General features: G+C 39.6%; 1 protein-coding gene across 1 annotated transcript in view; it reads right to left on the bottom strand.

The window, feature by feature from the left end:
• Nucleotides 1–476: 476 nt before the first annotated feature.
• The window catches only part of Smp_093820 (glutamate dehydrogenase, putative), a gene marked incomplete at its 3' end in the record, with an annotated part of 15,380 nt that continues 4,142 nt past the window's right edge, over nucleotides 477–11,714 (bottom strand). The window contains exons 6-8 of the mRNA XM_018789153.1: nucleotides 2,767–2,955; nucleotides 2,314–2,470; nucleotides 477–568 (exon numbers count right to left, since the gene is read on the bottom strand). Of these exons, the coding sequence (XP_018646468.1) occupies nucleotides 477–568; nucleotides 2,314–2,470; nucleotides 2,767–2,955 (438 nt within the window). The remainder of the gene's footprint in view (nucleotides 569–2,313; nucleotides 2,471–2,766; nucleotides 2,956–11,714) is intronic.

Genomic DNA, 11,714 nt, shown 5'->3' with positions numbered 1-11,714 from the left:
TGTCCTATTCACTTCCAGTGTCCCTTCTCGATTCCCTCCTCAGCTGGAAGTTGGTTCGTTCTCTCGCACAGTAGGCTATCGCTGATGGTATCCTGTCAACGGAAACTGAGAATATTGAGTAGACAATTGTTTACAAATACTTGTACTGTTTTCATTATGGTTGTAGTAATTCTCCATATTAGTGAGACAAGAATCCATCACCGAATAAGTATGGACCATTGCATTACGCTGAACACTAAACAACAGTGTTCAACAAACCAAATTTAACATAATTCAAGTAAATCTATGAGTAGTGAAGTTACATATAGATTATTTATATAAGCTGGAACTGATACCAATACTTTAACAGGCTATGATTTATATGGATATAATTTTCAGGAAGAATTCATATACAATAGATGGTGTAACAACAAGATGGTATACTTTCCAAATAATTTTACTTTTGATGACATAACAAAAGCAGGGGACCAAAAACATCAAATTACCGCAATGCGAAGCTGAAAATCTTCGGATGGTGTTATCGGTATTCTGTCAGCAAACTTCTTCTCTAAAGACTGTTGTACACTATCTGTCATTTAAAAAACAAGGTAAATAAATCTAACTCTTGATAAAAATGTGAAGTGAAAGAGTTAAACGTTAATTTATTTTTACTGATCACACTAGAATGAACAACAGTGAGCAAAGAATTCGATTAACATTTAAAGTATGACAACAGCTATCAGCTACAGCTTGAGGCACCTAGAATTCCAGTCCCAAATATGAAACTAGCATGCATACGATTCCAAGTTTCAAAAAAATGATTCAATTTTAAATCTAGTTAGCTATTCCAGACATTCAAATATTAAGCCTTTCACAATTCGAAACCTATTTTTTCCACGTCAGTTTACCCCTCCTATTTTTTGATTGAATATTTCTCTTATCTTTTCTGATTTTCTGTGACATTGTAAAACGCAGTAACTTAAACTGATGCTTTCATTTATGACTACTGTTTTTATATAGTTTTTGATGAGCTGGCAGGCACCAAATGGATATCAGAGACAGAACCAAAAGATTTAAACTGTTGCTGCCAAGTGGGTGGTTTTAGTTTTACCTTAGGAACATTAACAACCAATTATTAAAACCAGTATGTAAGATTACTTTTCATTCATAAACTAGATAAAACCTTAGTTGGTTTGGATATTATTATTTAGCGATAATTAAAACTCATCATCGAATTCTGTTTCCTGTTTGTCAGTTTGCTTAATCTGACTTGAGTTCACGGGGTATTGTGCTGGTCTGCCATAGGTTGCTGCTGAATAATGGACGGTTAAGCTGTTTCTCAGAACGTTGAGCCTAACATCCTAGTTGCGCCCTGGAAGTAGATCATCGGTCCACAATTCGCAGCTAACCGACTGATCGATAAGGTTAGAGATCAGCACCAAGAGGATAGACAAATATGACATCGGCCACTACTCAGTGGTTAATGAATTGAAGATATGTCATATTTCATATGGAATATAGACTTACAAAGACTTTATTTACGCTTTAACTCCCCCAATAGGAGGTAAAAAGATGTGACCAAATGAGTTTCAAATTGAAGATTTGATTCATAATGAACAAATGCATTTATAGACTCGCTTCAAATGAGGCATTTTAGAAGTCTACAAGACATTTACCCAAATTCCTTTACATAGAGCAACTTGGGAATATAAAGGATAAAAACCATCAACACGAAAATTGCACTCCCAGTGCAACCGTATACATACTCTTCAATAGACATGATATCATGGTTTACTAGGAATGACATTCTCTACACCCGAAAAATAAAAACTGGTCGGGAGCTTATATAGAATTTGCCATACATGTTATATCTAAACATAATTCGCGAGGAACTCTGCCATGAATGAGCTATGAGTATGATATTAAGAGCTGGCATGACCAAAAATAAATGAGTATGAAAATATACTAATACTGACTAGTGGGTTCCATCAATAATTTAAACATACTATCTACCATTTGTACGGTGAATTTGTAATTTCACATGTGTTATAGTAAGTTTCGCTGCTAACTAAAAACTGAAAATACTAAAGCAACTTGTCGGTTTTATTTTCGTGTCATGAATTCACGAAAAAGTCATTTATCAGAAGCACCGCGATTGAAGTAAAATACATACTGGACGGCAAACCAATCAGAATTAGGTACCAGAAGTATTAATTCATAGTGGATTACGACATAAAAAGACCATATTACTCCTTTTAATAGCTACTTAAAGTAAAATATACTTTAAAAATAATACTTGTGTTTTCGATTATCTATGAAGGTGAAATAACTTACTTAGTAACTGATAGTTGGAATCTCGTTCGTACTTAAAGGTTAGTCGACCATAGCTCACGTGATTTAAATTTTTAAGCCATTCAAAATACGACACAGTAACACCACCAGCATTCAGATACAAATCTGGAATAACCAACTTATTCTTCTCTCGCAGTATCTGGAATGGAATTAAATACGAAATATCTACAGTTGAACTGAACTTAAATCTATGATTTGGCATTCTGCTAACCAAGAAATTCAAAAACTAACAAACGAAGTGTATAAAAGACTTAGTGAATACGGTGGACTAGCTAACTGTGATTTGTAGGATGGCGAACATGTAATTTATGAACTTAAGAAAAAAACTCATGAAATATGAACGTAATGTTTAGTGAAGTAGTTGGCAAATAATTAATTCTGTACCTAGACAGAAGTTTGTTTATGAAACAATAAATAAGCTCTCAGAAAACTAACTTTATCGGCTTTTGGTGTAGTGGGACCATTCGCACCCTCCCCGATTAGTTTTGCTCTGATCTTATCTGCGTTGCCACTATGGATTTGTTTTTCATTTGCCGCAGGAATAAGAATATCACATTCCTCGAAAAGAAGAGAATCTTTTGTATATGGCTTTGCATGTGGAAAGCCAACAATCGTACCATTTGCCTATCGTTAAGGAATAAAACAGAAAAGTTTTGATTAAACAAATAAAGCACGCCGAAAAAATTAGTGAAAACTAATACTGTATGTTAGTGGGATATAGATTGGATTGAGCATGTTTTATGCATGATGGTGTTGCTGCGCGCTGATTGGTTAATTTTAAACCGATCAGCCCGGGCATATTATTGCAGAAAAATCTATAAGCTTCTTATGCATATACTATAAATATATGAACGATATTTAAACTATTGATTGCTGATTGCTGTTCACTTATTATTATTATTTTGAATACAATTTCTTTCCTGTTCAACGTGTTCTGATTTGGGGATCTTGTCGAGTGTCATCGTGTAAGAATACTAAGCAATAGGAATCGCTGGGTCGTTTATATAGTAAAAATACAAATATAACAGTGGCGACGAGGAAAAAGGAAAATTCATTCAATATGCCTATATCAGATGACCAGCTCAGCCGAATACTACAGCAACAGCAAGCACAACTTGACGCACAAATGCGCCTGTTAGAAACTTTGACGCAACAGCTTAACATACACTACTCGAGTTCACATGCTACTACAAGTACTTCTTCTTGTGATGCAGTTGCCAGCAGCATCCCAGAATTCTATTATGACCCCGAATGTGGCAATACATTTCTCACATGGTTCAAGCGTTGGGAAGACACATTTAGAATAGAGTTCTGTAATCAAGACGACGCATGGAAGACTCGACTGTTGATGCGCAAGTTGGGAAGTCATGAACATGCACGCTATGCTGATCATATATTACCAAAGTTACCTCGAGAGCTCAGTTTCGAGGAGACAGTATCTCAGCTGTCAGAAATATTCAGTGAATCTTCCTCATTGTTTAGTATTCGCTACCAGTGTCTTAATTTGGTGAAACGAGAAGCCGATGAATATGGTGTTCTAGCAGACATCGTCAACAGAGAATGTGAAAAGTTCAAGTTACGCTCGTTGACAGAAGATCAATTTAAATGCCTTATATTCATCAAAGCTCTCCAGTCACCACAAGATGCTGAGATTAGAACCAGACTTCTAACTCGTTTGGATCAAGATCCTAACATCACACTCAGAACGTTAACAGATGAGCGTAAGCGGCTACAGAACATCAGACACGACAATCAGTTGATTGAACAGGTAAATCCTAATTTAACCTGCAGTAGTGTCAATGATATTACGAGGTTAAATGTTCAGAAACCGAAAACAAGTGGTAGCAAACCAACGACTGCATGTTGGTTATGTGGTGATTGGCATTATGTACGATTCTGCCCATTCAAGAAACATAAATGTCAGATGTGTAACAAACGTGGGCATAAAGAAGGTCATTGTCCTCCAAATCGTACGTCCCAGCCTAAGCAGAAGCACAAACGTCCTCGACACATAAAGTCAGCCGAATCTAAATCACTTTCTCTGGTAGCAGCCTTTCAAACAGACTATGACATTCGGAGAAAGTATGTTACGATCCAGATTAATGGTATAGCGGTTCGTCTTCAAATTGACACAGCATCCGATATTACTCTAGTGTCTAGAGAGACTTATAACTTGCTGGGAAAACCGCCAATGAAGCCATCCAAGAAAACGGCTAAAAACGTATCTGGAGGTGTACTGAAGCTAGTTGGTGAATTACAATGTGAATTTTCCTTCAATGGAAATAGCTGTAAAGGAGTATGCTATCTATCAGAACGACCAAACCTTGATCTACTTGGTCTAGATATGTTAGAAAAGCTTGGATTAATGGATATACCCATTAACAGCGTGTGTAACGTGTCGTGTCCATCATTAGACACCACCTCATATGCAAAAAAGACAGGTAAAAAGGTTCCAGAAATACGGAGTGTAGCAGCAGCGGTAATTCGAAACACTCCAGTGTCGTCAGATGAAGTCAGAAAAGACTTTTCAGAATTTTGTCAGCAGAACGGAATCAGGCACATCCGAACACCTCCATTCCATCCGCAATCGAATGGCCAGGTAGAACGTTTTGTTGGTACGTTCAAAAATGCTCTAAAAAAATCAAGAGGGGAGGGGGACACCGAAGAGATCTTAGAGAGGTTCTTGTTTATCTACCGTTCGACACAGAACCCTCAGACAACGAATGGAGTCTCCCCAGCGGAAGCGTTACTTGGCAGAAAAATACGTACACATTTTGACAGCATCCGTCCGACGCAAGCTCGTGAGCCCCAACGAAACTTATCGATGGAGAAGCAGTTTAATCGACACCATAGGGCACAAAGACGATTGTTCAGTGTGGGTCAAAAGGTACTTGTTATGGACTATCGAGGAAAACATCCTACATGGATAGCTGGTCGGATCGTTCAAAAGAAAGGAAATGTGGTTTACGAGGTGTCCGTTGGTTCAGAAATCTGGGTGCGTCATGCTAACCAACTGAAATCAACCTCGATTTCCAACAACGAAACTCAGCATAGATTACCTCTTGATGTTCTGCTAGACACCTTTGAGATCAAAACACCTGAAACAGACAGGACAGTCAAGGTGCAAACGAAGGGTGATACAACGTCCTTATTACCTAGAAGATGGACTAACCGAAAGCGCAAACCAGTAAAGTGGTTGCAGTTGGACCCTAACACCAGGTCCTACGAATCTGCTCAAGGGGGAGGTGTTAGTGGGATATAGATTGGATTAAGCATGTTTTATGCATGATGGTGTTGCTGCGCGCTGATTGGTTAATTTTAAACCGATCAGCCCGGGCATATTATTGCAGAAAAATCTATAAGCTTCTTATGCATATACTATAAATATATGAACGATATTTAAACTATTGATTGCTGATTGCTGTTCACTTATTATTATTATTTTGAATACAATTTCTTTCCTGTTCAACGTGTTCTGATTTGGGGATCTTGTCGAGTGTCATCGTGTAAGAATACTAAGCAATAGGAATCGCTGGGTCGTTTATATAGTAAAAATACAAATTATAACACTGTACTTCACAGAAGCCAGGCTTGTTCGGAAGAGCAACAGAATAGCAAGTCTTTAACATATTTTTTTAGACGAGGTATCATGCCTTAAGAGCAGTGAGATTTTCAATGCTGAGCTTGGTCAAAGTGTGAACGGCAGATGGAATTTCATATCTTTCTTTAGAGTGAAAAAGCTACTTAGTCGCTTTCACGATTCATAAATTTTCCTTATTACCCTGGAGCAACCTGAGCTACTGGTATAGAGAAAGAAAGATGTCTAGGATGTTTTAAGTAACATGTAAAGTATGTATCCATCAGAAAACTGATTCATAACAAAATTTAGAGAAGCAAAGTAAAATAAAATGACAGAAGCTTAAACGATACCTACAAATCTTCAGTATAGACAACTGGCAAGACAGTAACTAGAGCTGAATCGACGTGATAAACAAATTAGACAGATATATACCGACTATAGATGACAAATTCAATTTATAAACCCATGAAAATATTCTACCTCTCAATTTATAGGAGCTAGCGCTTGAGACTTCGTGTTGAGTAGAAAAAAACGTGAGTCGTATGCGGATCCGAACGATTGCAGATCACTCTATGACGTCCATGTTTCTGGACTACTTATGACTAAATGAATATGCTACGAGTACAATGAACGCATATATCGACGTTACGAGAATTCCGGTACCATTACAAATAGGATCCCTAAAACAATAGCTATTAAGGTATTTACTACTCATGTAGAAATTATTTAACTGATGGGAAAAGTTTGTTGAGGAATATTACTTACATATGTCTGTTACTCCCAATGGAGCATACGCCGCAGACCTACCGGCTACCATGAGGACTGCATCTCCTCACGATGCCCCACTTCCTTGTGGTATAGACCTTTAGGTCAAAGGCTCCGGGTGTGGCCCCCTAAGAAAACCACCTGCTTCGGTTTGGGCACCTGGGCAGTATCACAGCCCTCATATAAATCAAATGAGATTTGTGTAGCGCATATGCATCTGGTGCCCCTTGTATCAATATTTATGTGTTAAAGTAAATAAATAAACAAAATTATCCAACCCACACTGTCCTGAGCCTTCCTTTCTAGTTCTATACAGTTTGTGTTCATTTTTCTCATGTTTGTCTTCATTTCTCGGCGTAATGTGTTCTTTGGTCTTCCTCTCCTCCTTTAACCTTCGGGATTCCATGTGGGGACTTGCCTTGTGATGCAGTTGGGTGCTTTCCTCAATGTGTCCTATCTACTTCCAGCGCTTCTTCCTGATTTCTTCCTCCTTTGGATGGAATCTGGTTTGTTCTCTCCCACAGTAACTTGTTGCTGATAGTGTGGGGCCAACGGATTCGAAGTATTTTGTGTAGACAACTGTTAATAAACACTTGTATCTTCTGGATGATAGTTTTCGCAGTCCTCCAGGTTTCCGCCCCATACAGTAGAACTGTATTGACATTTGCATTGAAAATTCTGATCTTGGTGTTGGTTGACAATTGTTTTGAGTCCCAGATGTTCCTCAGTTGTAAATATGCTGCTCTTGCTTTGCCGATCCGATCACACTTGCTGAGATCTCCTTTCTTTGGTATTTTGATCAGAAATCTTTTTTCCAGGCTGTTGGTACTTTTTCTTCATCCCAAATCTTACTGAAGAGAATGTGGAATATCTTTGCAGTTGCTGCTAAATCTGTTTTCACTGCCTCTGCTGGAACGTTGTCTGGTCCCGCTACTTTGCCACTCTTGGTTTGTCTGATGGCTATGCTGACCTCTTCAATGGTTGGCAGGCCGACATCAATCGGGAGGTCCGTGGGTGATACTTCGATGTTGGGTGAATTCAGTGGAGCTGGTCGATTCAAGAGTTCTTTGAAATGTTCTACCCACTTGCTTCGTTGTTCTTCAATGTTGGTGATTACCTTACCTTCCTTGCTTTTCATTGATCTTTCTGGCTTACGGTAATTTCCAGCAAGTTTCTTTGTTGTATCATACAGTTGTCTCATGTTTTCTTCTCGTGCAGCCTTTTCCGACGTCATTGATAAATCTTCCACATATTTACGTCTGTTGGTTCTGGTGCTCCTCTTCACTTGCTTGTTTACTTCTGTGTATTCGGCTTGTGCCTTGGCTTTTTCTGCTCTTCTTCAGCTGGTATTAATTGATGCCTTCTTATTCCTCCTTTCTCAAATCTTATCCAGTGTACCAACAATGATCCATTCCTTGTGGTGGTGATTTTTATTGCTTAGAACCTCCTGACATGTTGAAATGATTGCCTATTTTATCCCTTTCCAGTTGCTCTCCATGGTTTTTCCGTTTCCAGTGAGTGGCTCATAAAACGCCTAGAACCCGTTGTTGAGGGCTATCTTGAATTTGTTGATTTTATCAGTATCCCGAAGAAAAACTGTATTAATCTTTTGTGATGTTGTCCGCCCCGTTGTCCGATGCTTCTTCAGTTTCAGTTTCATCTTGGCGACCAGCAAGTGATGATCTGATGCTATATCAGCTCCGCTCCTGATTTTCACATTCTCCATCGTCCTCCTGAACTTTTTGTTGATGCAGATATGGTCAATTTGGTTCTGTGTAGTATCATCCGGTGAAGTCTATGTGGTTTTGTGTATGTACTTGTGTGGGAATATAATGCCGCATATGACCAGTTTATTGCAGGCACATAGCCTTGCAAATCTCATCATTTTCGTTCCTTTCTCCCACTCCATGTCGTCCCATGACGTCTTCATATCCGGTGTTGTCCATTCCAACCTTGGCGTTTAAATCTCCCATCAAAATGGTCAGGTCCTTGACGACTGACTACAGCCTATTGCAGAATTGGTCTTTAACGTCTTTATTGTAGTCGTTGGTAGGCGCATAACATTGCATAAAGTTCATGGCAATGCTCTGCTTCTTTGTTTTGAAGGAGGATTTGATGATCCTGGGTTCATGAGGTTCCCATCCTATAAGTGCATTTTGTGCTTGTTTGGATGGCATCAATGCAACTCCTTGTGTATGTGGAGAATTCTCTTCTTCATGGCTAGAGTATAACAGAAGCCCCTCTGAAGATCATCGTTGTCCAACCTGCGTCCAACGTGTTTCTCTGATTTCAAGCACCTACAGGTTTTGTCTTCTCATTTCTGCAGCCATTTGGAAGACTCTGCCGGTCTCCCACATAGTACGAGCATTTCATGTCCTTAGACAAATGATTGCTCATATTGTCAGAGGGGGCATCAGCTTCGTGACTCCCGAATGAACTCGGCATCCACCATGAGGCGTCATAACTCTTCCAAATGAAGACCTTCTAACTTCCAGAGCTGAATTTAATTGGTTTGAATACTTTTTTTCCTGGTTAGCGTCTTTCTAGCGAGTTAGTTTTCTACGGGATGGGGTCGCTAACCCCATGCCAAACCCTCCTCCTTTATCCGGGCTTGGGACCGGCAGTAGCCCCCGAAGGGACTATAGGCGTTGTTATGGTGTATTAGGATACGTTATCTGAAGTAACGCAAAATATGAATAGGATTCCCATAGATGTCAACTCAGATTACAATTGTATTTCGTTCTGTTGAGTGGTGGTTTAATAGTAAAGGCGTTCAACTTTCAACCACTAAGTCCCACATTTGGAAACCCACCTACCTGCTTCAGTTTGGGAAACCGGGTATTATCATTATTCCGAACATCTTAAGTATTGCTCTTACCCACGCGTCTGGTCAATGAATGAATTGACTATATTATTAGAGTTCAATAAGTTCTTACCGACATGAGCGGACTAGTCACGCGTCGAAACCTCAGACATAGCTAAGGTTATCTCATGAAGTGGAAATTTGAAATAAGAGTTATGTCATAATCTCTCGACACAATCACCTATTTTCGAATTGGTATCTAGGTAACAGTATATTATATCTCTATTTTATTTATGTATCTATTTAAACACATAAAGACTGGTACTAAGAGGCACCATAATATATATGTGGCATACAATAAATATGAGATTGTGAAGAGATCGAGAAACGATGAGTATGATAAAGAACAACAGTGAATAGAAATTAGAGTATGAGGGTGGAATAATAATAATAATAATAATAATAATAGAAGCAGTTCAGTTAAAAAAGACACAACCACAAAGAATATTCAATTAAGGAAGTTCCTCTAACGTATATGAAGAAAGTAAGAGTTACAGCATGATCGCTACTGGTTTCTTTTCTGAGCACTGTGTCGTATAGTCTCTAGGGCTCCGAACAGAGTCGCGAGGAAACAACAGATGCCAGTTCTGTACGGCTTTCTTTTATACACCAGTACTATGTCAAAAACCAACCACATCTTCGCATTCTTCAATCAGTCCTGGCGTCAGCAGATATACACGATGTGGAATTTGCTGAGACAACATTCGTAACACATGCTCAAGTCACCGAAGTCAGTGATTCGAGGTGGTCACACCAAGTGAGCTATCATCGCTGTGTCCGAATACACGTTGCTGAACCTTTGCTCTACTAACATGGTGTGCCACTGGATGTCAGCGACCCTTCGAAGATAATGACGATCAAACATAGAGGATCGCTTAATATCTTCAACTTCGAGATTAGGTTTCACAACTATACAACATAACTGCTCTCATCGACGTATTATAGATCCGACCCTTTACAGTTACACTAACATCATAAATGGCCCAGATCGGTATAAACTGTTCTGGCCTTCCCTATACGTGAATTGATTTCATCACTCATGCCACTACCAGCACTTATGCAGCTACCCAGATACACGAACTTCTCGACTACTTCCATCTGTTCACTAGCCAGAGTGAGTGCAGGATCAAGGTCCTGTCAGTCTTGTAAAATTACTTTGCACTTCGAAGGTGCAAAGCACATACCGTACATACGGACACTGATTGCCAACTGATTCAGTGCGGATTGCATGACTTGGATATCATCGCACAGCAAGACCATATCATCCGCATACTCAAGATCGAAAAGTCTTTCTCCAGGTTACGACCACACCACCATTACCTACATCCATCAGGGGTACTTCCCAAACGTCATCGATGGGAAGTTGGAAAGGAATGGTGAGGTTGTGCAATCCTGTCTAACGCTAATGCTTGAATACACAATGGAGAGGTGGTTGTATCTTTTCATTCTTTCTGAATTGTTTGTATGTAGGGCCTTTAAGATGTTAATAAGCTTCTCAGGTGCACCCTTCTTCGACAGACAATCCCAGAGAACAGTTGTTCAATGGATCGAAAGTGGTCCTGATGTGGTAGAACACAATGGTTGTTCGCCTGCAATAAGCATGGCGGCGTTCTAACATTTAGCGGAGGGTGAAGATATGGTCAATACATCCTCGAGCAGATCGAAAACTAGCCTGCTTCTCGCGAGTCAGTGTTTCCCGAGTTTTGAACAATCTGCCAATTATGATGGAAGCCCATAACTCAGTCACGATCGGAAGTTGACTTGTCCCCTGATAGTTGTTGCATTAGTGACGTGAGCCCTCTTTTTACTTGCCAAACATTTGCAAGCAACTCAGTCGATTCCATAATTAGAAGATCCGTGTCATCCTTTTGAAGACCCAGAAGTAAGTCATCTAGGTTTGGTGACTTGTGGCATTAAAAGAGACGGAGCTCCTTACAGATGTCCATCTTGTTAGTTGGGTCACTCATCAGTGGCCATAGAGGACAGGACAGTATCACCGGTTTCTCCGAGGCGTCAGACCAGCTGGACTGCTCCCCGAAAAACTCTGCTTGTCGTCTGAGACGTCTACAGATGTCATTGACTTGGATCCCATCAGCTTCACAGATTGTTTCACTCACACCAAATTTCTTGCTGCCAGTGGCTCCGATGAGTTTAAAGAGCTCCTGACAGTTACCA

Source organism: Schistosoma mansoni, assembly GCF_000237925.1.
Source record: "Schistosoma mansoni, WGS project CABG00000000 data, supercontig 0136, strain Puerto Rico, whole genome shotgun sequence".
In the NCBI taxonomy this organism is placed as follows: Eukaryota; Metazoa; Platyhelminthes; class Trematoda; order Strigeidida; family Schistosomatidae; genus Schistosoma; species Schistosoma mansoni.
This window is presented reverse-complemented; position numbering and strand designations above follow the sequence as displayed.